Source organism: Notamacropus eugenii, chromosome 3, assembly GCF_028372415.1.
Source record: "Notamacropus eugenii isolate mMacEug1 chromosome 3, mMacEug1.pri_v2, whole genome shotgun sequence".
Lineage (NCBI taxonomy): Eukaryota > Metazoa > Chordata > Mammalia > Diprotodontia > Macropodidae > Notamacropus > Notamacropus eugenii.
Genome location: NC_092874.1, coordinates 135,065,817 through 135,087,770, shown reverse-complemented (window position 1 = coordinate 135,087,770; position 21,954 = coordinate 135,065,817). Strand labels below are relative to the sequence as shown.

Genomic DNA, 21,954 nt, shown 5'->3' with positions numbered 1-21,954 from the left:
TGATAATTCAAGACTCATTATAAGTTTTAGATAGTGCTTAGAGTAACGCATTATATTTTCTGCCCCCATTGCTGGGTGGGACACTAAAAACGGTGGCTCCAGAACTTCAGTCAGATGGGGCATAACTCAAAATGACTGTGGTTACAGTTAATAGGGGCTCAGGAGAGCACTCACTCTGGTGAGTGAATAGTTGTCAGACAAAATGAGGTGCTTGGAGGCAGATTTTGAACTCATGACATCCTGACTCCAAATCCAGAACCCTACTTCCACCATGAGCCTCCTCAAAATCTAAAACTGAAGCTAGATTTTGAGACTTTGTTCTCAGGTTTATAAGATAGCACCTACAGGTTATCAAATCAAATGTGATCAATTGCAATCAGCTGGAAAACCAAATACATTGCAAAGCTTCAAAAAGTGTTAGTATTTATGTATCATTTGAGGCATAAAAACATCTTTAATATGAAGAAGCTACTTTATGTAACATTCATATCACACAAGCTCAAACTGCTCAGAGTCAGCAGCTTCCCTAAATAGGCACCGAATGTACTTAATTGTCAAATTACACACTGTACTTCATACCCCACAGATACAAAGGAGACCCCAGATTCAATTTTTTTTCTTCTTGCAAGATTTCAGCTACCTAGTTTGATGGATTGGATGCTGCTCAGATTTAGGCCGATGTTGGATTCAGTAGTGTTATTAAGTGTCAAATCCTCTAGACTTCTCCATCCATCAGAAGAGATCGCCTGGAAATGGTTTGTCAGAGCCTGACTCACTGCTTTTGAAAGATCATCCCATGTTGTCTGTTTGCGAATATTTAAAGCACATACTGTATTTTCTGTTTCAAAGTCATTGGAACCATAGTTGGCTGGCTGTTTTTCACTAATTGAGATCCTTAAAGGTATTTTAAGAGCATCTGTTAAGACAATCAGAGAATGTAAAGATAAAATATGGGAGGAAAAAATGACAGTGAAAAAGATTAAAAGTCTTAATAAAACTGGTTATTCAAAAAAAAGTTTTAACTCAAGATTTTAAATACTGTTCCATTTATTTATTATTCAATTTTTATTTTATTTATTTATTGTTCAATTCATCTATATGGAATTGTGTATACTGTGGTTGCCTCCTTTCCTTTAAATTTGACATTCTTTCTAGAGTTACTTCTCCTATACCTAAATCTGCAGGACACACTATTATTCATGTGTAGATGACTCTCATCTATATTCTCATCCTCATCATTTCACTCTCATTCCAGCAACAAAATCATACATCTTAGAGCTAGAAGGGGTTTCAAAAGAGAATCTAGCATAGGTCTTAGCATTCAGATATGTATTATTCACATGTTTTTAGATGAGAGTTTAAATTGCTTGCCAAGATTACAAAAATAAGAAACAGAGAAAGGGAACAAGGACTCAGGTCTCCTGCCTCCTTATGAGGTTTTCTCTGTTATCACAATCCCTGTTTGTTATTCCCAAACCTTCTTAATTCCAGTGCCTTCCCTTTGATAATTATTTTCTATATTTCCTGTATATGGCTTGCTTGTACGTGTTTGTTTGCATGTTGTCTTCCCTGTTATATTGTAAGTTCTTTGAGGGCAGGGACTGTCTTTTGCTCCTTTTGGTATCTCTTTTAGCACAATGTCTGGCACATAACAGGTATTTAAAAATATTTATTGATTAGTTACACTATTTGACTTAGAGTTGACTACAACTACATGTGAATTATCTTGTCAATATCTCCAAAGGTGATGATCATCTTTCACAATTTCATACTCCTTATTTTCTCTATTAACACCCATCCTTTTGATCTCAAAGGTTCATAAACTTAGGAATTCATATGACTCCTTTCTTGCTGTAGCCAAAGGCATCATTTATACAGATTTTTCCTCCTAGATTTGCTTTCCCCCCACTTTACCTCCTAAGTTGAGTGTTCTATTTCCTCATAACTGAACTGCCATAATAGCTTCTAGATAATCTTTCTTGCTTTCCAATCTCTCCCCATTCCAATTCATCCTACGGAGATACCGAAATAATTTTCTTCAAACACCATCTTGATCATATACTTCTCCCATTCAATATATAATCTACAATGGCTTTCCTTTGATGATCATATTAAATCTAGGCTTTGAAACCTACAATTCTCACTCTTCCATCAACTGGCCCCTCTCACCTCTGACCTCATATCACTTTATTATCCTTCAACAGCCCTTCAACAACTCCCCTTCTCCTACAACCCTAAGCCAAATCACCTGCCACCTTCTACATAAACAACTAGCTAATACTTTCCTTGGTTCACTCTTGTTTCCTCACTCAGAATTCACTTTCTCCTCTGCTCCAGTGACTATCTGTATGACCTCATACGAAACCCACTTCTCCCAGGAATCCTGGATTCACCCTACCACAACCTTGGATCAATGCCTGTCTCTGCCATCTCCTCACTCTTAATTTAGTTTTCACCATACTGCACTGTGTATTGACTGTTGTTTGTTTTACATTTCAGCTGGTGCATATTGGTTATTTCCAAGTGGAGTGTATGCTTTGAGATCAAAAGTTTCCTGCCTTTTGTTTTTCCTTTGTAATTCACCCACAATACAGTATAATGCACATTGGAAGTACTCAGTGAATACTTGCTGACTTAATTTGTTTTTCATATGGTATAATTTAAATAATGAATTTTTAAAGTATCAAGAATAAGTTATTAAACAGTCACATGGTAGTTTCCCTATTTTTCACTTTTTTCTTAGGTGAGCTTTAGACTACACTTACTAAAAAGCTGACATATGAATAAAGAATCATTGTTTCTGAATAGAGGTTACTATTTATATAAAAGGCTTACTCAGCTTCTAAAAACGAACAGTGCCCCAGATGAGTAGGCCCCAGAAATCTAGATTTCAAAAACATTTTTAAGGAAAGTTTTTCTAATAGCAAAACTAAGAATTTAAAAAAGAGAATCTTGCATTCTCTCCATTATTACTCCCCAAGTAGTTTGTTTTTAAGTGTTCTGTAAAATTCCTCTTTAATAAGACAAAGTTCTCTTTTCTTGAAATGTTTTATTACACACTTAACATTGGGACATAAACCTTGAAAAACCCCCAACACATTAAAAAACTGTATTCAAAATCAACCTCCTACCCTTTATAGCTTAATAAAACTGTGAAAATTAACTTCAACAAATATCAAACTCATTTGTTTATATGTCTTCTTATTTTCTGAATATTTTATCGATTTTGTTAATCACTGTGGTTATTATTTATATGATTATAATTTGTAAAGATATTATCCTTTTGAATGTGCTTTCCTCATTCTATGTCACTTCATACAGCGATAGCTTTATCACCTTGAAGAGATGTGACCTCATCTTTTACCCTCTAAAAGAGCAAAAGAATAAAAACCTATATACTTAGGGTAAAGATGAAAACAGGAAGTCATTATGTTGCTCTGCTGCTAAATTGCAGAAATTGTGTTCGTCCTTCATTGCTGAAGAAGACCATGACATCAAAGAAATAATGACATGATTTGCACCTGACTTTGTTTTGAGTGAGGGAGGGTTGTGCAGGTCACCAGCTTCACTTCTCCTCCAGAGCCATCTGAATCCAGTGACCAGATATTCATCAGGATGACTGGAGATGACCCAGGATGAGGCAATTGGAGTTAAGTGACTTGCCCAAGGTCATACAGTTAGTGAGTGTCAAGTGTCTGAGGTGAGATTTGAACTCAGGTCCTCCTGACTTCTGCACTGGTACTCTATCCACTGCACCACCTAGCTGGCCAAATTGCAGAAATTAGAGAAAAACTGTACATACTTAAAATTGAAAGGGATATGACAAACGTTAGGAGGGCAATTACAAAAGATAAGGATCTTCTTCCACATTGTGTAGATTAAAGAAAAAAAAAAGAAACCAAGCAATCCAGAAAATAACCATATATTGATATTCAAGTATAATGCTGGTACCAAAGAGCCTAAATAAATATGTTAAATAAAATTAAATAATTAAAATAAGTAACTTAACAAATAAATGTTGAGGAGTGAGAAACCCTGGTCAAGTCACTTAACTTTTCACCTATGAGGGCAATTCCATAAGATATATTTACTAAATCAAAAACTGGTTCTGAGGTACATAGATGGAGGGAGTTTCCATACTCTCTGCTCGCTGAGCTCGCAGTTCCTTAATGTATTCCTGTTAGGCACTTTAGAGATTACGTAGTCCAATTCTTCCATTCTAAAGATGAGGAAACTGAGGTTTAGAGAAGCAACTTGGCCAAGGTCTTTCAGTGAGTCAGCAGTAAGCTGCTTAGCCATTGTTGCTGTCACATTACAAATCCAAACATTTATTAAGAAATCAGAATAGGAACAAGAAATAAACAGTAGCCGTTACTTAGGCTGAAGTCAATTTTTAGATTACTGGAAAAAAAAACTCACCTCTGCATGAACAGCAGGCATTTATTGTAATAGTCATTTTATAATATCCTAATAGAGTTATTTTATGGAAAAAAATGGAAAGCAACTGCCATATTTAAAAATCAATGAAATAGTTTTGTATCACTTAGGGTTCAAACAACCTATTCAGGCAATGAGAAGCAAATGAGACAACTGTGGTTGAATCAATATCCTTTCCATTTTCCCCTAGGCTCCAGGATTGTAAATACTTCACCATGAGAACAAATACAGTGTCACTCACTCAAGTTCTCTAGGAGATGCTTGCAGTCATCAGTAGCAACATCATGCACAGTCCGATTGCACTTATCTCTCTTTTCAGCCTCGAGTCCGCCGTGGCTACATAAGATTTCTAGGCAGTTCTGCAATGATAAGAGCTCAGTTACTTGCTAGTCTAATGAAATTAGCTTGAGCTACGTTCCCAAGAGAAAAGCTAGTTGCTGGGAGGAAGTCACTGTGATAATCTCTCATTTTTAGCTTGTCAGAATATGCAGAATAAGTCAGCATCAACAAAGGCCAGAAGTGAGAAGGCAAGGGGTACTTCACTGGGATGGGAATTATTGGATCAAATGAATTTTGCAGGAAAAGTCTCGCAGGTTTCAAGTGATTAAAAAAAAGATTAAGTGAGAATCCTTACTAATTTACTTATGAGAAAACTTAAGAAAACAAGCAAGGACTCCAGGCAGAAGTCTTGAGATCTGTGGTACTATAGTAACACAAAACTGAAGGCTGGCAGCAGTAGTATACGCCTCTCCTGCCACTATCTCTGCTACCTGACTCGTGGTGGTTCTCTATACAACTGTTATAAACATATCTGCATTTGTCAGACAAAACCCACAACACTATGCTTCACATTCGCATGCCTTCTGAAGGCTACAACAGATCGGGACACAAAAGATGTTGCTTGTATTCATGAAGCGATCAACTATGTCTTCCTACATCGGTTGTGCTCTCCTCATCACTTAGAAGGATGTTCCCTGTATATTGTGTCAATGTTCAATAGTTTCAGTCGTGTCTGACTTTGTGACCCTCTTTGAGATTTTCTTGGCAAAAGAACTGGAGTGATTTGCCATTTCCTTCTCCAGCTCATTTCACAGATAAGAAGGCAGTTAAATTTGATAAACATTTTAAAATCTTATGACTTTGGATCTATGATACTGGCATGCTATTATCATAAATTTCACATTTACTCTGAATGTTTTGTGAATTACAATGAATGATGTTATCTTTCTCTGGTATGATGCGAGAAACAACAGCATAAGTTCAATCTTATGCTTAGGTCAAGTAAGTGACTACCTATATGGCAGGATTTTAAGGTTGTGCCCCCCCCCCCCACAAAATGGTTCCCCTTCAAGTGACTAGATGATCATTGGAATTTCTCTGTCAATGGACCACAATATCTATGGTTAAAAAAAAGGTTCATAAGTGTATGGCAATTTGGGGAATGCATCAACTTTTTTGAGATTCTAGTGCAAGTTTTCTACTTAAGGATTCTAGTGAAGAATTATTTTTCTGTGTATTTTATTTCCTTTAGAAATCATAGGGTCTTAGTTTTAGAGTAGGAGGATATCTTAGATATCATGTAGAACAACACTAATAATAACGATAGCTAATGTAGATTGATCAGCCAATAACAGGTTTCCCACTGTATCTAGGGCCATCTCCAGTTGTCCTGATTTATGTCTCGCCACTAGACCCAGATGGCTCTGGAGGAGAAAGTGAGGCTGATGACTTTGCACAGTCCTCTCTCACTTAAAACCAATTCATTTGCATGTCATGTTATCATCTCCCTGATGTCATGGTCCTCTTCAAGAACAAAGGGTAAACAACAACAGATGAGGAAACTAAGGCAAACAAGGTTAAACAACTTGCCCAGGGTCACACAGCTAGTAAGTATCTGGCTCCAGATTTGAACTTAGGAAGACTCCAGGCTCAGCACTCTATCCACTGCACCACCTAGCTGTCCAAAGGTACTGGAGTAGTTTACCATTTCCTTCTCCAGCTCATTTTACAGATGAGGAAACTGAAGAAAACAGAGTAAAGTGACTTGCCCAGGGTCACACAGGTAGTGCATGTAGTTGGATTTAAACTCAGGTTCTTCTAACTCAGGTCTGGTGTGGTACTATATCCACTGTGTCACCTAGCTGCCCATCTGTATATTGTAGGTGTTTAATTAACATTTAAGGCTGAAGATAGTTCTGGGTGGGATCCTTTCAAAATGCAAACAGAAAGAATGAAAGATGAATCTTTATATGAGGACTTCAACATCTTTAAGTTCCAAAGTGGTCAACTTTCATTTTTATAAAATTCTAGTAGGTGGAAGAGATCTCATTACAGACTGAGAAAGAGAGGGATAAATAATCTCTCCCAGCTGCTAAAGTCTTACCCTTTAAGGCTATATTTTATCTACTCTCTATATTTTATGTACTTTCTATTTAAAAGTTGTCTCTCTCGTTAGAATCTAAGTTCTTTAAGGGCAAAGGACTGTTTTTGCCTTTTCTTTGTATCCCAGGGTTTAGTTCTGGCATATAATAAATTAATTCATAAGTTGCTTGCTAATTTATTGATTGATCAGACAGCTCAAAAAGTCAGTGGCACATTCACCTATCATATTGGCTAACATGACAAAACAGGAAAGTTATAAATGCTGGAGAAGATGTGGGAAAATTGGGACACTAATTCATTGTTGAGAGAGTTGTGAACTGATCCAACCATTCTGGAGAGCAATTTGGAACTATGCCCAAAGAGCTATAAAAATGTGCATACCCTTTGGCCCAGAAATACCCCTTTGAGGGCTGTATCCCAAAGAGATCATAAAAATGGGAGGACCCACATGTACAAAAATATTTACAGCAGCTGTTTTTGTGGTGACCAAGAACTGGGTTAAGGGGATGCCCATCAATTGGGAAATGGCTGAACAAGTTGCAGTATATGAATGTAAGGGAAAACTATTGTGTTATAAGAAATGATGAGCAGGTGGACTTCAGAGAAACCTGGAAAGACTTATCTGAACTGAGGCTGAATGAAGTGAGCAGAACCAGGAGAACATTGTACACAACCACAGCATGTGATAACTGACTTTGATAGACTTGGCTCTTCTCAGCAATGCAAGGACCTAAAACAACTCCAAAAGACTCATGATGAAAAATGTCATCCACATCCAGAGAAAGACATGTGGAGAATGAATCTAGATCAAAGCATACTATTTTCTCTCTTTTGTTTTGTTCTGTTTTGTTTTTTCTTTCTCATGGTTCCTCCCATTCATTCTAATTCTTCTATACAACATGACTAAAATGAAGATATGCTTAATTAAGAATGTATCTGGAGAGCCTATATCAAACTGCATACCATCTTGGGAAGCATGGAGGGGAGGGAGAAGATAATTTAAATTCATGAAAGAGAATCTTAAAAACTAAAAATAAACAAATATTTTAAAAAGTCAGCGGTAGAGATAGAAACACACATCCAAATTTCAAAACCTGCTATTGACATCAATTGTCATTTACCAAGTGTTGTGTTTCAGCCATGGGCAACTCTTGATGGCCTCATTTGAAGTTTTCTTGGCAAGGATACTAAAGTGATTTCCATTTCCTTCTCTAGGTTATTTTACAAATAAGGAAACTGAGGCCAACAGGATTAAGTGACTTGCTCTGGGTCACACAGCTAGTGAGTGTCTAAAACCAGATTTGAACTCAAGAAGATAAGTCTTCCTGACTCCAAGCCCAGCACACAATCTACTGCATCACCTAGCTGCTGACCAAATATTTCTTGAATGATGTAGCACTAAAGTATTCAGCACTTCTCCTGGCTCTTCTGGATATACCAAAATACCACAAGGTGTCTGTCCATCCTCACAATATCATGATTGACTTAGAAAAACAATTCTAGAAACCGAAAAAAAAACCACGGGTTAAATTTCATATACTGATTCATAACAGGAGTTTAAGGAAGGGAGAGGAAGTCAGAATAGACTCAGCTAGTTGGTGACTTATACAGAGATACAGGATTTGACTTACAGGTAGGATGTCAGTGGACAGATAGGAAGGGGATGGCATTCAAGGTGGTGACAGATTCTAAAGCAAAGGTATGGATATGGAAATGAGCATAATATTCAGACAAGACCATTTTTTCAAAAATGGAGATTTTTTCTTTCTTTTTTTTAGCAGAGAAGTGTTTCAATTCATTGTGTTAGGATTGCTGCCAATCACAAGTTATACAAGCTGCTATGTGCTAATCAGTCAGAAATACTTTATACTTAAGAAGAATGCAGAATGACGATGATGATGATAAATCTAATTTTATATAGTGCTTAAAGTTTGAAAAGTCCTTTATAAGCACTATTTCATTTTATTCTCACATCTACTCTGGGGGGGTAGCTGTTATGATTATCCCTATTTTTACATATAAGGAAACTTGCCTGGGGTCACTCTGAAGGCTGTATCTCAGGTCTTCTTGACTCCAGGCATAACTCTATCCATTGTGCAGTAGTGGGACATAAGCTTAGATAAGATAGTGTGGGGACAAATTACAGAGGATTTTTGAAGACCACACAGAGAAGTGTGGACTCAGTACACAAGGCAACAGGGCACAACCACAGACTCAGTTCAAAAACACATTTAATGAACCCCAGCTCTAGGTAAGGTCATGCGTTAGGAGCTGGTTCGAGGAGAGAAGACCAATACGATGAAAACAATGGTTAATAAATCTTAGGTTATCAGTGATCTGGAGGATGGGATGGAAGGGAGAAGACAAAGAAAACCCTGTGAAGTCTGCTGGGGGCTGCTCCAGGGGGTGAGGCATGCAGTGAAAGGCTGCTCTAAGTTGGTTCACTTCAACTTGATAAGCATCTCACCAGTATTTATTAAATGCCTACTATGTGCCAAGCATTGTTCTAGGTCCTGGGGATAGAAAGACAAAAGGAAAATAAAGAACAGCCCCTACCATCAACAATTTTGCCTTTTACTAGGAGAAAGAAGATAGAAAAAGATACAGAATGGAGAGGGAGAAGTGGGTCCAAGATATATTGTGAAAGAACAGTCAGAACGTTTAAAGACAAGGCTGAATGTAGAGGATGAAAGAAAGAGGAAAGTCAAAGGACAGAGGAGCTATAGTACAATAGGAGCATAGGCAATGGAGTCAGAAAATCTGGGTTTGGATCCTGTCTCTGCCACTAACTGGTTGCATCAATTTTGCAAGGCATTTCACCTCTTCCCATCATTAGGCATTTATTAAACACCTATTATCACATCTGCCAGGTACTGGGGATACAACAATGAAACAGTCCCTGCTCTTAAGGAGCTTACATTCTACGTAAAATGTATGCATAATATATGGATATTTTTTTTAGGGGAAGATGCCAGCAGCTGGAGAAAATTAGGGAAAATTTCATGTAGAAGATACCACTTAAGCCTACTTTTCAAGGAAATTAGGAATCTAAGAGGTAGAGATGAGAAGGAAATGCATTCTAGGCATAGAACCTCTTTGTGCCTCAGTTTCCATATCTGTAGAATCCCAAAATATAGATTCATAGCTTTTTTAGAGCTATAAAGAACCTGAGAGTCATGTAGTCTAACCTCTGGTATATGGAGACATGAAAGACAGCTAGTTACTAGCAAAGCTAAAGTTCAAACTCAAGTCTTCAGAACCTTAGTTTGGCTTACTCTTTCTACCCTATCACATTACTTATACTCACAGAATTGAATGATATGAAATAATTAATGTAAGCCACTCTGAAAATGCCAACTATTCTTAATCCTTCAATATATCTAACTTGCAAGACTGGAAAAAAACAATGATTTCTCTGGCAGAAAGCTGGAAGTTAGGGTGGGGCCGTGCCTTGATGGATTGCAGTTTTGAGAAATGATGAATCTTGTTTTGGGCATACTGAGTCTAAGGTAACAATAGGCTAAGCCTACAGTTCTCTCTACACAACTGGAAACATACATTTGAAGCATGAATCAGATTTTTTAATTCTGGAGAGATAAAGATCTGGAACTCATGAGCACTGAGTAGCTAACTGAAACCACAAAAGTGGAATGATTTCTCTGCAAAGGAGTGATAGGAGAGACAGACAAGATCATGGAATTGAGAAGAGTAAGGCAAGATGAGTAAGGAAGTCAGAGGAAGAGAGCAAAAGGAGTGGAATATGTTCAAAAATGGGAGAATTTTTAAAAATTGTTATGTAAAGCTAAAAAAAATAATTAGCCTATCAGAAGAGTACGTGATCAATAGGAATGAGAGAGGAATGAAGAAGGAAGAAAGGAAGGAAACAAGGAATTAAGTATCTATTGTATGTTAGATGCTTTACAAATGTTATCTAATTTGATCCCCAAAACAACCCTGGGAGATAGGGGCTATTTTTATCCTCATCTTTATAGTTGAGGAAATTGAAACAGGCAAAGTTTAAGTGACTTGCCCAGGGTCACACAGCTAGTAAGTGTCTAAGGATAGATTTGATCTCACAACTTCCTAACTCCAAGTCCATTGTTCTACCTACCATGTGTCTGAGGCACAAAAAGACTGAGGACCCAAGACGTCTTGAGAAAATGCAAGTGAATTTAGCAAAATGGAATCTTGAGGACTCCAAGCCATGGTTCAACATCAGGAAATACATCAGCAAATCAGAAAGTACAGAATGTACCATCACTTCCTCAAGGTATTTGGGGATATGTATGTACACACACATAGCTATGCCTCCTTTCCATTTAAGTGAGGTGAAGGATGCCGTTATCAGGTCAGTAATCCCTCTACAGTAATAATGGTCTGGATATTAGGGGAGTATTCCTATTACCAAACATCATGTTATTTGGCATATCCATAGCTTTACCCCAAGAAATGCAAACAATGGCTCAAAAGAGAGGACAGGAAATCACTACAGACTAAATCACCTGAAAATCTAGTTCTAGCAGAAGACCTGATAGATATGAAAGAATGCATGCCACAAAGAAAAATAACGTTTTCAACTTGCCCATGCTATCCAACCAAAATATTTTGGTTATGCCCAGTCAGAAAGATATTTAATTTTTCCAGAGGAGAGGCACTTAATTCTCGATAAATTATTCTTGAGTTGATAAAGCTTTCTTACTTCAACCCAGTCAGATTTTTCCCCAAGACAGGCAGTATGTTTATACTTTCTCCCAAAGGGGTTAAATCAACATGGAAGGCAGTGAGAATTCATGGAAATAGTTATGGAAAGAGCCACTAACTATGATCTGAGATAAGGTAGAACCTTGTGGGACTTTAGCTTTCTCATTTGTGAAATGATCACCAAGGTTCCTGCCCACGCTGAAGCTTTATGATGCTTTAAATTTTTATGCTTTATGGTCTTCAAATTCTACCATTTACATCCCTCCTTTCTACCTCTTACAAAATTGTGTTACATACCTATTATAAGGTAAATATATTTAATAATACTATGTATTTTATTTTGTAAATCTATGAATTTAAAAACACTGTTCTGAGAAAGGGCTCAGAGGTTTCAGCTGACTATAAATAGGTTCAGAACACACTCCCTATACCCCCCAAAAAGAATACGAAACTGATGTTGAAAGAAGAATATTCCACAGTAAAAGAGTTATTATGTATCACCATCTGAAGATTTATGCATTGGTAAACAGAAGCTAGGTGGCACAGTGCATAGAGTGCAGGGCCTGAGTTCAAATCCGACCTCAGACATTAGCTGTGTGACTCTGAACAAATCACTTAATCTGGCTTGCCTCAGTTTCCTCATCTGTAAAATGAATTGGAGAAGATAGCAAACCATTCCAGTTATGTCTATCAAGAAACCACAAAATAGGGTCACAACTAAAACTACTGAACAATAACAATAGTTTTAAAATTCTGTCCCCTAAACTAAAAATACAGTAACCTTTTAATGAGGGAGCACTCACAGACTTGTGGAAAATTCTACATGGGAGTAGAAATGATCATCATTATTGAATCAATATGTATTTTCATTCTAATTCCCTCCTCCAAAAACTTCACTTGAATCCTCTGACATTCACACAGTTTAATTATTTTATATTCAATAATTTGGGCATTTACTGATGGCCTACCATTTTCATGACTTTTGATCTGAAAAAATGACTAAAGAATGGACTGCTGTCAACTGATACCAGCACCTTAAACTAAACCACTGCTTTTCTTCCAAAATGCTCATGGAACATCTCATAATAACACCAACTCACCTGAGAAGAGAGATCATCTATGTTTTTAGTGAATCCCAGTAAATGTATGTAACTGTGCTCAGAAACACACAACCAGGGAGTGATGGAAGGAGAAGGAAGGAAAACACAAGCCTCCAACCCAAACGGAATCCTTCTGTTTGGCCACATCACAATTCTGCTGTCAGGAATCTCAACTTCTAAAAATCAACCTCAGTCTGATCTGGATATTTTTTCCCATGTTATGAACCTTAGGAAATATGTCCAAATAGCCCACACATTTCCCACGGAAAACTCTACCCACAAATTCCAAGAAGAGGAGGAGACTTAAGGAAGGGTTCTGCTTCTTATTCTCTTTCCTCCATGCTACCACCTCCATAAATGTGTGCTGGATGCCAAGAAGGGAAATTTTCTTTAACTCCCTAAAAGTAACCTGCAAAAACACCATCTCGAAACATTTAATATAAACATGTAGAAATATGTGATCCCCAACAAACCCCCAGAGTCTAAGAAAAGTGGGAGTAAGTGAACACACCTTAAGGCCTTTTGATGCAGCTATGTGGGCAGCAGTCCAGCCTTCTTTGTCAGCATGGTTGATGAGATCTGTAGAAACGACAGGCTTGGCTTGACAGTCGGAATTCTCCTCTCTGCAATCCAAGTCAAAGAAGCCTGAATCGGGCTCCAGATCACTCAGAAGGTTTCCATTATCAGGTACCCTATAGTACATAAGGAGCTTCAGGCCATCCACATTACCAGAATCTACAACAGCATGAATTGGGGTCCAACCATCCTGCAAATAAAAATTCAAGGTGGGGAAAATTTATACAATAGTATATTATACTACTCATAACAGCCTTGTTCCATGTTCACCTTTAATGAGCATTTAGGATGAGTCTGCAAGCAGGAAAAAGCACTAGTACCAACCATGTCTAGCAGGATCGGGCGAAGAAAAGTGATTTGACCTTGGTTAGTTATATTTTCCATTTTGCTATGATATAAATTGTCTACTATTTCCACTTCAGACAAAGAAGTCCATTAGAGAACAATTTGGTGAATGAATGCATTTTTTGATGCTGTATTTGTCTAGTGTATGTTGTATATGACATGCTGGAATCTTACCCTATTTTAAAAGCAAAACTTGCTATTAAGACTGGATTATTAGGTTCTATCCAAGGGATATTTGTATCATTTACTCATGGATGAAAATTCTCCATTGTTATAAACTAGTCCCCTTTATAAACAGTAGTGATTGACAGGGAATGGACCCCAAGGATAATTTTATAGTAAAGTTCCAAGGCACTTAATTTATGTCCATATGCACATATACTCGATTTGCTAATTAATGATAAATTTCACAACTATAACCAAATGCAACTCAAAGGACAAGGGAGAGATGCACCATATTGTCAATGATTTTTTGTAGGTGAGGACTGGAATAAAATATTTCACTGAGACAAGTGTGACAAGAAAAGGAGGTGGGCTCCCAGTAAAAGATGACTATCAGTTCACTCATTTAAGTAGTAGGCACAAAATATTAAAAGGCCTAGGTGAAGTACACCAGGAGCATATGAGGTGGACCCTCTTTGAAAGCTTGAGGAAAAGATGTGGACAATAATTACACAAGAAAAGAAGATATCTTTCTTATGGGCTTTGATCTTTTTTCACAAGTGGAGACAACACCCATCAAAGATTACACATTTGACATGTCAAGCTCCTAGGGGATAGGGATTGGATTGCTCTCTCATTACACTCTAAGTAAAAAGAACCCTTGACATGCAAGCATTTCAAAGGATGATGTACCTATATAAGAAAAACAGATACTCTCTCAAGAGAACAATGAATCTGAATTAGCACTGCTGCACTGAGTGGAGGGTAGCTAGATGATGCAGTGGATAGAAAGCCTGGGCCTGGAGTCAGGAAGGTTCATCTTCCTAAATTCAAATCCAGCCTCAGACACTTATTAGCTGTGTGACCCTTGAAAAGTCACTCAATTCCATTTGCCTCAATTTCCTAATCTGTAAAATGAGCTGGAAAAAGCAATGGCAAACTACTCCAGTATCTTTGCCAAGGAAACCCCAAAGGTGGAGTCACAAAGAGTTGGACATGATTAACATGACTCAACAATTGTGTTCACTTCTAGGTGCCACGAACATTTTCAAATGAGAAGACAACCAGGGAAATGCAACCAGGATGCTGAAGGGATTGGAAACCATGCAGCCTAAGAAGCAGTTGAAGGAACTGTGGAAGTTTAGCCTGATCAAAAGATGGTGTTCATGTGCTGTGGGTGTCTTCAAGTATCTGAAGGGTAGTTAAGAAGGATTTGACTGATTTTACTGTGCCCCAGAAGGCAGAACTAAGAGCAGTGAATACACTTTTTTTTTTAACATAAGGAAAATCTCTCTAAGAAGGTGAACTCTACACAACTGGAATGAGCAGCTGGAATAAGGAGGGAGTTCCCTACTCCTGAATGTCTTCAAGCAGAAGATCTCTTTTCAGGTATAGGCTAGCTTTGATGATCTTGGAGGCCCATCTCAAGACTAAAATGTTGTGATACACCTTCACGTCTTCATTTACATTATCTTATTATTATTTATCTGGACACATCTTGTATTCTTCCCCAGAGTAGAATCTAAGTTCTTTGAGGGAAAAAACTAAGGATTTTTTTTTTAAATCTCTAGGGACAGTTAGGTGGCAAAGTAAATAAAGTACAGGCCCTGAAGTCAGGAGGATCCAAGTTCAAATCCAGCCTCAGACACTTAACACTTGCTAGCTGTGTGACCTTTGGCAAGTCACTTAAATCTGATTGCCTCGCCTCCCCCTCCCCCCCCCAAATAATCACTCAGTTCAGCACCTGGTACATATTAGGTGATTAATAAATGCTTGTTAATAGAAACTGAAAATGGATGTTTTCACCTCTCTAGGCCATTTCAGCTGAAAATCCCAGACAAAATCAACAGATAAGAAAAGACCAAAGCAAGAGGGGAATTAAATAAATAAGTCAACATCCCTCACACTCCAGGCAATTAATAAAACTTCATGACTCCATCTCTGTCAAGTTGTTAATCCTGTTCCCAACAGCGAGGCACAGTGCAGAGTGCTGTATCCAACCCCTGGAGCAACGTGGTGTCAGGGCTTGTACTCATGGCAGTGTGGGCTGCTCTGAGCCTCAGGTCCCTCATCTATATGTAAGACACAGGTAATACCTGCAGGATCTACCTTAGCGGAGAGTTATTATATGAATGAAATAATGTATGCCAGTGCTCTGTAAACCCTCAAGATTTACAGAAAGATAAGCTATTACTTTCTGTGGGTGGGGTGGGGGTGAGAGATCAGTCCTTGTTCATTAACCCTTTTCTTTCAAAAGGTACTATGTTAACTCTGTCTTGAATTACCATATCAAAGGCAAGACAGCTGCTCCTGGAAAAAAAAAACATTCCATCTTCCAGTGTCCTTTGATGTCCTTATATTAAAAAGCCAAAGTGAGAGTTCATTGTTTCCCTTCAGCCCCATTGCTTGTACTGCCTCATCTTTCTAGATGCTTCAGCTTCTTTACCCTCAAGCTGGTTAACACCTCATTAATATTTTCCATGACTGTATGGGTTGACCAGCTCTCCAAAACTAAGAAAGTTTGATAATACATAATTGTTCATATAATCATCATATAGTTAATTTACTTTCCTTTTGTAAGGCAGGATTAATAGGGTAGCCAGGTGATGCCGCAAATAGAGTTGTTGTTTGCTGTGGGGAGTCCTTTTTCAGCCATGTCTGACTGTGACTCCATTTGGGTTTTCTTGGCAAAGATGTTGGCAAACAGGGTTAAGTGACTTGCCTAGGGTCACAGAGCTAGTAGAGTGCTGGGCCTGAAATCAAGAAGACTCTTCTTTCTGAGTTCAAATCTGGACTCAGACACTTACTAGCTATGTGACCCTGAGCAGGTCACTTAACCCTATTTGCCTCCACTCATCTGTAAAGTGAGCTGGAGAAGGAAATTTGCAAACTACTCCAGGATCTCTGCCAAGGGAACCCTCCAACAGGGTCACAAAGATGAAATGACTGAACAACGACAACCACCAGAAGTAACCATCATAGACTAGATTACAAAAGAAAGGAAATTGAATAAAGTGAAATTATCAAAATTCTAAAAACCCTACTGAAAGACATCTACAGAATATGTGAATTAAAATCTACAGTTCAGCCCTGACTTCTCTCCCTAGACATACCCACTTCTCATTAGCTTAGAACTTGATACCATATACTCACTTGGGGCTCTTTTTTTATCCCTCACTTCCCACATTCAATCAATTATCAAGATCTGTTCATTCTACCTCTCATGTTTCATCTCTGCTCCACTCCCCATTTCCCTTTAGTACTTCATTAGCCTAGGGTCTCATCAGTTTACTAATCAGTCGCCCTTTTTTTAGTTCATCCTTCACAACACAGTTACCAAAATAATCTCCCAAATGTACATGCATGACCACGTAACATCATAGGATCATAGATTTAGACCTAGAAAGAACAGAAGAGGCCACTGATTCTAATTCTCTCTTTTTATAGATAAAGAAACTGAAGCCCAGAAAGATTAAATAACTTGCTCAGGGTAGTGCATCTACTAAGTGTCTGACACAGGACTTGAATCCAGGTCTTCTCAACTCTACATCCAGTTCTTTAACCATCAAATACCATGTATTACACTTTTGGTTTCCTTTGAGGCCATGAACAAAATCCCTAAGTTAGAGTGTAGCAGCAAGCCCCCTGACACATCCAGGATGGCCTGCTAGTACAGGTTCTTAAATCTACTTTTCTAAAAGGAAAGCAACTTTTGAGGGGTCAACAGTCTTCTTTAATCACATATACCAACAGAGAAAATACAAGCAGAGAAATAAAGGTCAACAGACAGGGCTTCTGTCTGACCATAAGCAATACATACATCACAGACCAACAGACAGATCCAACTGTCTGACCGTTACATACATAGTTTCTAGACCACCCAGAGTCTCCGTCTGGTCAAATCACATGAATATTCTTCCAATGAGTAAGCCCCAAAGCAAAACCTCACCTCAGAACATCTATATATATCTATATATCTATATCTATATATCTATTTCAGAGCCAGAGGGCATCAGGACCCTAGTGACCCAGTATCTCATTAGAAATTAACAAAAGGTTTGGACCTTCCTACAAAACAAGCCTCCCCCATTTCAAGCTTTGCTTAATGGGCTCCACCTGAGGCCTATTACTGGGCAGGGGAAGATCTCTAACTCTAATTAACATTACAATATTTAAGCACACCTTTTTTTAGTCTCTCTCTTCCATCAACAATTCCAGCCTTATTTCATATACTTTGTGCACTGTTCATTCTAGTAATAGGGAACTTCTAGTAGCTGCTCCAATAGATCATTCTGCCTCCTCGTTCCTTTGTGTATTCAGAGAAGATATCCTTTATACCTGGAAATGACTCCTTCCTCCTCTCTAGCTTCCGTTCCTTAAAAGGACAGATCAGGCCAGCTCCTACATGAAATCTTCTGTTTCCCCCAGCTGAAGGGGATCTGTTCTTCACAGAATTTTCCAAGAAGAATTAACAAGAACAATAATACTACTCTATTTGCCTCTATTGTATTTTATCTTGTTTTATACTTAGATTTCTTCATGTTATATCCTCACTAGAGGTTCCCACACTTATTTGGCCTACCACCCCATTTTAAAAAAATTATTCACTGCTCCCCTGGAAATCTAGTTTCTTTAACCCTTTAGCAATTGTTTTTTCAAATTGCATCATTTCCAAAAAATATTTCTTTTTTTTTTTTAAATGGTGCATCTTAATAATTCATTTTAAATTTGTGGGTTTTTTTCTGCATTGAAATTCTGATGACAGAATATTGCATCATGTAACCATACAGTATTGTAAACAAGTCATTACACACACATATTCCTGCCAATGCATGCTGGGCTTGCCAACAATGCATGACAAGCTTGCCTGCCAACACTTGCTTGTTAAGATCTGTCGGCAGACTTGACCATTGAGTAGTTATAATTTGTATTTTGTATGTTTATTTGGAAAATAATGTAATCACTAGTACTTTAACTCTGTTACAAAACAGATGAAACATGTACCAATGGTTTTTCAAACTTTTCTCTTCTTTCCTTATGTGTCCATCACCCCCTTATTTTTACTCAACATCCCTCAAATACACCTGAGGCTACTACTGACCCCCACTCTCCATCTTTCTTACATCCCCAGGGGGTGGTTTTGCCCACTTTAAGAACCTACGGGACTGTCAATTTTGTAAAGTGAGAGAAAGTTGTTTGATCCTTGTGTACACTGCCTTTTACATAGGCAAATAAGAAAATAAATATTTTCTTATTTGAATTATTATGGCACAACAACATCCTCCCAGCACTAAAGTGCCCCAGATACATCACTAAACTCTTGGTAAGAAGATGTGGTGGTGCATCCTACAACTCAAAATTTTTTAATAACACTCATCCCAAGGATAGCTAGGTGATAGAATGCTGGACCTGCAGTCAGGGAGACCTGAATTCAAATCCAACCTTCAGACACTTACTAGCTGCATAGACCCTGGGCAAGTCACTTAGCTTCTATTTGCCTCAGTTACCTCATTTGTAAAATGAGGAGAATAATATCTGTACTACTCACTTTATTAGGAAAGAACTTTGTAAACCCTATGTAAATGAGGTTCTTTTTTTTTTTTTTTTACTATTAAATAAGATTAATAATAATTTTTACTTACACTGGTTTTTACATTTCGGTCTGTTCCAGCTTCCAACAACAGTTTAATACATTCATTATTTCCATTTCTACAGGCCAGGTATAGAGGTGTTTGTCCTCCTTCAGCAGCATGGTTAATGTCAGCATGATATGCAATTAGTAATTCTGCACACCTAAACACAAAAATGGAATGAAAAAAAATTCTGTCTTTGAAAGCAAATGCATTATATGGTAAGGGCATTAAAATGAAAAAGCAATGTCAAGTAGTGGTGTATTAAAATGTATTCATTATTAATATGATGCTTATGGTCAGATATGCCATATGATCAATTTCATATTACCAATTAACAGGCACAAAATAGTTATAAGCCAAAATAAAACTGGAGAATGTATTTTATTCAGGCTGGGGAAAAAAATCTTAAAAAAAAATTAGATCTGTGAAATTAAAAAAAAAATCTGTGAAATTAGTAGCTCTGATAAAGTGTGACAATCTGGCCAAAAACTTTAGGATCATAACTTTTTTTTTTTTTGCATTTTTTCCAATATTTAAAATAGTAGTCTTTGGAGGAAAAAAATCCTTTTTAAATTTATGATTATTGTGTGAAATAGTTTATGGCTTGCAATTCAAAATAGTAAAGCCTCTAAGAAGTCAGTAGGCTGATTACATCACTTGAGAGATGGGGATGGGGGATAAGGGGTGCCACCATATGACTGCACTATAAAAGGGAAAGGACATTGGCTCCTTAAAGAGTAGGGCTGAGTTCTGAGAATCAAGAGAAGACCATGTAAATTCTAGATGGGTCTCTTATAAAGTTGAAAAGACATTCATTAAACCTTTTTAGTACCAGCACTACCCATGGCTGAACTCCTTTACTTGGCATTGTATTGTTTACTGATTAATGCTTGGTACGTAAGCTGTTTTATGTCCTATTCTTATAAATATATTTATCTTCTCAACACAACGATGTGTGAACTTTTTGCTATAGTCCTAAAGGTAACTGCTACTGTGGCTGCTACAGAGATCATAGCCCATAACATAGGAGGCAGGAACTCGAAGTAACTGGAGGAGACAAGAAAGTCCCATTTGGGACACAAATCCCTAGCTTCTTTCCAAACACAGATCAGATGGCCCCTGACTAATGGCCTTTTCCTAGATCTGCCCAATTGTTAGTTCTCTTTCCCCCTGGAAATTGCTTTGTACTTCCATGCCTTACTGTATCCCCCCATTCAGTATACTATTTAAAGGTAGGAGACATTTCAGTTTTTGCCTAGAAGTGTCTTGCAAATAGTAGGAGCTTTTGTTAAATTGAGTTGAATTTTTATACCCCCAACATCCCTGTGATCTTTCCATATGACTGATTTTCAAAGTCTCTGTAAGGTCAATTTCAGTAGGTCAGGATATAGTAGAAGGTCTGGAAAATAACTCAAGATAGACCTTAAAGGAACTACCTTTTGAAATCTTCATGAAGTTAAAAATATTAGCTAATATACACAGGAAATAAGAATTTGTACTTCAAATTCAAAATTCCAAGTTGCACGAATAAAGTAGTTCTAAAGCAATCTTTAGCAAACATAAAGAACAGAAAAGTTTATGTTCCCATTATTTTCACAGTAAGGACCATCGACTTAGAGCCAGAATATACAGAGAAAGCTGGGTGAAAAATTGTATTCTATTTTCAGGATAAAAATATTTACCCTAAATTATACCAGTTATTCAACTGGCCTAATAAGCTTACAGAAGCAATAACTCCTAAGGTCATATGTATTTTGGGGAATGCGTAATTATTGCTTCTGGCTTTATGCTGACCCCCTTTCAGAAGTCAAGTTCCTGTTTCATGGTTTAAAAATAAAAGCTCAAAATAGGATGAGTATTTGGGATGTAATTCTGAACAAAATATCTACTACCTTAAGTGCTCATCAACCACTGTCCCACAATCACAAGTACTTTGAAGGTCAAGTTCAGTGCAAATAAATATCTTTCTTTTCCTTAAAAAGATACTGCAAGTGATTTTAACTTGACAAGCCCTCTCAACATCTTTCAGCGCTCACTACAAAAGAGAAAATACTAACATAAAATACCTATGATAGGTATGGTTTTAGAAATGTTCAAATTCATATTAAATTCTGAACTAAGCCATCTATATACTTCGTATATAACACTATTATTCAAATACTACAGTAGAAGGAGTTTTGGTTCCTTTCGGCATATTTCTTTGAATTTAAGCCCTCATATTTGTTTGGTATTGACTCACACTTGGCCAGAACTCAAATGTGTATGTAAATTGAAGGAAGGGGCTCTTTTCATAGAAGAGAGAAATCTTGGAATATCACTTACTTGAAATGTCCCTGAGCAGCTGCTGAACACAAAGGTGTGAAGCCATTTTTATCAGCAGTATTAACTTGTGCTTCTGCATTCAGCAGCAATCTCACACAGTCTAAGGATTTTAACAGAAAACTACTTTAATGCCTCTAATTGGTAATTAAAACCTCCCCTCCCCCAAATATATCCAAGCTAAGGATATTTTCTAAAGCCCACAGGGCCTGTGGATGAGCTATTCCTCTGATAAACATGTCATGATGGATTTCTCATAACCTACTTAGCAGTCGTTTCCAGGGACACCCAAATTCTCT

The 21,954-nt window shown here is 37.5% G+C and overlaps 1 protein-coding gene across 2 annotated transcripts in view; it reads right to left on the bottom strand.

Annotated features, from left to right (window-relative positions):
• CTTNBP2 (cortactin binding protein 2) overlaps window positions 1-21,954 on the bottom strand; it is a 191,432-nt gene that overhangs the window by 72,174 nt on the left and 97,304 nt on the right. For both annotated transcript variants that reach the window (XM_072652951.1, XM_072652952.1), the window contains exons 6-10: window positions 21,659-21,758; window positions 19,346-19,496; window positions 13,132-13,386; window positions 4,679-4,796; window positions 641-916 (exon numbers count right to left, since the gene is read on the bottom strand). In XM_072652951.1, coding sequence (XP_072509052.1) covers window positions 641-916; window positions 4,679-4,796; window positions 13,132-13,386; window positions 19,346-19,496; window positions 21,659-21,758 — 900 coding nt within the window. The remainder of the gene's footprint in view (window positions 1-640; window positions 917-4,678; window positions 4,797-13,131; window positions 13,387-19,345; window positions 19,497-21,658; window positions 21,759-21,954) is intronic.